The 4,148-nt window shown below is 36.7% G+C and overlaps 1 protein-coding gene across 1 annotated transcript; it reads right to left on the reverse strand.

Annotated features, from left to right (window-relative positions):
• Positions 1 to 990: 990 nt before the first annotated feature.
• Positions 991 to 2,463, reverse strand: LOC145314233 (uncharacterized). Its single transcript, XM_080154063.1, has one exon. It carries the CDS (start codon positions 2,283 to 2,285, stop codon positions 1,281 to 1,283), a length of 1,005 nt encoding a protein of 334 aa, XP_080010189.1. The 5' UTR covers positions 2,286 to 2,463; the 3' UTR covers positions 991 to 1,280.
• Positions 2,464 to 4,148: the final 1,685 nt, after the last annotated feature.

A 4,148-nucleotide genomic window follows, 5' to 3' on the forward strand; every position in this document is an offset into this window, starting at 1 on the left:
ACATTCTGTAAACGCCCCTAGAGGCATTTAGGAGAAGGGGTGGTAACCCTCTGCTTTTAATTTCAATAAGATAAACTAAAAAACTGGTGGGTTGGGCATTTTTGTCTACGTACGGGCGATTTCTTTTAGACTTGTAAAGGAGAACCATATTGTCTTTACGTTCAGCGAGATCCTTCGTTACACATAGACATCCTATTACTTTTAAGTAAGGATCTAATTTTATTGGATTTTTGAGCTTTAATTATTATCTAATGCCTTTAAGAGGTCAACTTAATGTTTATTTAAAATTAGAATATTTTAAAAACGTTCTATACCGCGATCGATATTACAGGCGTTGAATACAAAAATTTCGGTCAATTTTCACTGAAATCTTGAGGCAATTCTTCACGGAAAAACGTTTAATTTTTGTCATCTATAGTAGGGACGGAATAATGAAAGCAAGGAAGAAAAAATATTTTCCCTTCTCGCCATATACAATATACATGTATGTATTTGTATATCTTTAAAGAAAGATGTTTCCCTCTTATCAAATCAAGAGCAAAGGAATAGTTATTATTTTTAAATCTAAAAAGCGCCGCAATATTCATAAGCAGAAACATTTTAGGTAAAAAAAAGAACAGTAGAGCATAAAACCGTTAAATAAGTACACTTTTTTATTTTATTTTACTTATAATTAACCATTAAACGAAGACTTTTACTTTTTGGTAGATTAATCTTGTAAAGATCGTTTATATGAGCGTTATCTGTTAAAATAAGGAATTTTCTGTAATGTTCGAAAGTACAGACATATCCTAGTTGAAGAGTACTTTTCGACTTGCAATTTTACCAACTAATTGAGCGAGCGAAATTTAAGTATTTTACTTTTTATTAATTCTTCTCATTCCTTTATCCATGAAAACACACACACAGACACACACACCCAGAGCCAACCTATGGTTCTCTGTGTAACTACTTAGCCTTCTTAGATCTTCAAACAAATTCCAATGTTTTGACTAAAACTTTTATTTATATAATAAAATTACAATACATATTCTTCTAATCTATTTAAAAATTTTCTACATTCCACTGAGATGCATATCTAATAAATTTCAGTAGGATGGTTGAAAGATAATTTTATTATTAATATAACATAGAACAACAGGGGTTATTTTAATATTAAACTGTATAGGATAACTATTAATAATAATTAAACATGATTAATAAATAAATAAACTGCATGGAGACTGAGTGGTTACTGATTTAAACTAACTTGATTAGTTATTAATTTTTTCTAAATTAATTTAGACATAAACACGTCTTAAGTCTTTAACTGAGGCTGGGTTGGAACAAATGGAACAGGATTTTGATGTGCCAACAGATTTCAACCAGCACTGTTCACATTTAATGTGCCAGCAACTAACATTCAGAACTGGCACTCTCATACCCTTCCTACAGCTTCCACACTTCATTAAAGATCCGTCAGCTACGCTGTTATCGTTATTATCATTCTTGGTAGGATTATCATCATCATTCAGACTACGTAGAACGTCAGCCTCTGTGTACTGTAGAGGACCATAGGCAGTCACACTTGATTCTGTTTCAGAATGGTGGCTGCCACAATCACTAAGACTGTCTCCAATATCAATATCCTCATCCTCTGCCTTCTTCTCCTCCCTGGCAACTGCGGCAGCTGAGTTGTTGGTCATCTCGTGGCTGCCGCCGCGACGCTCGTGTCGCCCGCCAACACGTTCACGTCTCTTATTTCTGATTCTCTCAAAACGTTCCCATCTGTTTTCATATCTGGGATGGTTTGGGGAAACTGGGGAGATACTACTGCGGGATTTGTTGGGCGAGTTGGAAAATGACCGGCTTGACCGAGAAATTGGCCGCTGGGAAATGGGCGACAATGACCGGATGTTGTCCAAACACTTGACTTCGGTTTCAAAATGTTCTGTAAGATCTTCCCGCCTGACGGCAATGCTGCAAATTGGACAAATAACTTCAGTGTCATTGGATGTAGTTGTGGGCACTGAATTTAAAAATCTTTTCGCACTAAAACTCAAATCTTCCGCGTTTTCCTCGCGGCGCCGTTTTTCCGCGGCCAAACCACCATCCGGACTGCTGGTGGACACTGGCGGGACAAAAAACGGGCTTGGAAACGGAAATCCGCCGAGGCTTGTCGGCGGAAATGAAAACGGCGAGTCAATCATGGTGGAGTTGGGCAGGGTTGAGGCCCGGGACAGCCAGGCTTGGTGCAGCATCGGCAGTAACTGCGGGTTAGGTAGGCTGGGTAGTCCAGGAATCATTTTGATTTGTTTTATCAAACTTTTTTTTCACAAGTAAACAATGTTTTTTTCTAGTTTATTTCACTAAGTGTTGATATTAATATTTATTAATTATCTGTATTAATATAGGATAAAGCTAGTTTGCCTCGGGGCAGCGGAGTCTTTATCAGTTCAGTGTTGGTTCAAGTGAGTTTAATAATATACTAATTCAGAACTCAACTCACCAAAAATATTGAGTCAACCCCGACCTCTGATTGGTCGTCGCGCGACTCGGAGCCTGTCTCTGATTGGTTGGCGGCACTGAGCCTTGAACACGCCCTATTTCACTCTCTTAACTATACACTCAACTCTACTCTACTTCACTTCACTCTGTGTGTGTGTATGTGTGTGAGTGTGTGTGTGTGTGTGTGTGTGTGTGTGTGTGTGTAGGAGTGTGTACGGTGTCCATAAAAAGTTATATTATGGACCCTAGGAAGCCCTACAGCCAACTTTTAGAAGCTAAAGTGTGTGTGTGTGTGTGTGTGTGTGTGTGTGTGAGTAATTTTGTGTGTGTAGAGTTTTAGAGGGGGTTTAATGTGTAGGAGGAAAAGTTTAGAGATTCTAAACAACAAGGATGTTTTTGTAAGTATATAGCGTATAGCGTAGCCAACTATACTTATACTAATATTATTTTCTCTGTCTTTAAATAATTAAAATAGGCTAGTTTACAAAAAACAAATAGATTTGCTTTTATAAATGTTTTTAAATACGGACAAAAAAAGGATATAAAGGATAGAAATAAGAATAGGTATAATCCGACAGTTTTGAATTATAGAGTATCTTTACTGCAAATAAAAACTTAAAAGAAAGTTATTTTTCTGTGTACATGCATCAACCATCCCTATCCAGGGAGGGAGGGGACATTGGGGTGTTTTTTACATTTGTCCCCAACGTTTTATAATGTTTTCTTATTCGATACTAACAACTTTGTGGACTTTTAATGAATTTTTATATGTTGGTTCATTTAGTGTTCAAACGTTTCAAAAACTAATTGTAATCTACAGAAGGGGTGATTTTGTGTATCATCATTGGGGACAATGTCTTATCCCTTTGAATCCCTGACAAAGATCTATGTTTAGCCCAACTTTAATATGGAACTCAAACTGCGGAAATTATTGACCTATGTGGGCTCACAGGGGGGCATTTGGGGGGCAAACACATGCAGGCAGTATGGGGGCATAATAAGACAGGGGGGCAGGTGGGGGGCACATACATGCAGGCTGGGGTGCATTGTAAGATAGGCGAGAAATATTATCAAGATTGAATATTTCCAAATTGGACTAGAATAAGCCAAGAAAAATATCTTTTTTTCAATCTCTCCTATTTCAGAAATTTAAATGCTATAGCATAAGACAAATTTTGCTTACTATATTTAACTAGCGGCTACGCCCCTTTTTTATTGGGAGGGTGGAGAATCGAGATAACCCCCCTCAAAGTAGATAGTAGAAAGGAGATAACCTTTCCTGGACCTATAAGAGCTTCGATGTAAAGAAGAACCATATCGGTTCAGACAGTAAAAGCTAACTACTTTATTCAATAGGATGAATTTATTTTTAAATTCCAAATATGACAATGTCTAATAGTATGTACTATATTGTATGTGCAATTATGTATAAATCAGAATATAAATAAATATGATATTGTAATATGTTTGTATATACAGAATAAAAGATAAATGTGAAGAGAGAGAGAGAGAGTAGAATTATTGCATATTTCATTCTATGATATTTTACAGTATTAAGAAGAACCCGCGGCATTAAAATAATGCCCTGGTCCTATAACAGGTACACCTCGCTACCATGCACAATCAGGACTTTGAGACAAAAGTCATGCAAACAAAGGGTT

This window comes from Acartia tonsa, chromosome 3 (assembly GCF_053477335.1).
Source record: "Acartia tonsa isolate MP-2025a chromosome 3, ASM5347733v1, whole genome shotgun sequence".
In the NCBI taxonomy this organism is placed as follows: domain Eukaryota; kingdom Metazoa; phylum Arthropoda; class Copepoda; order Calanoida; family Acartiidae; genus Acartia; species Acartia tonsa.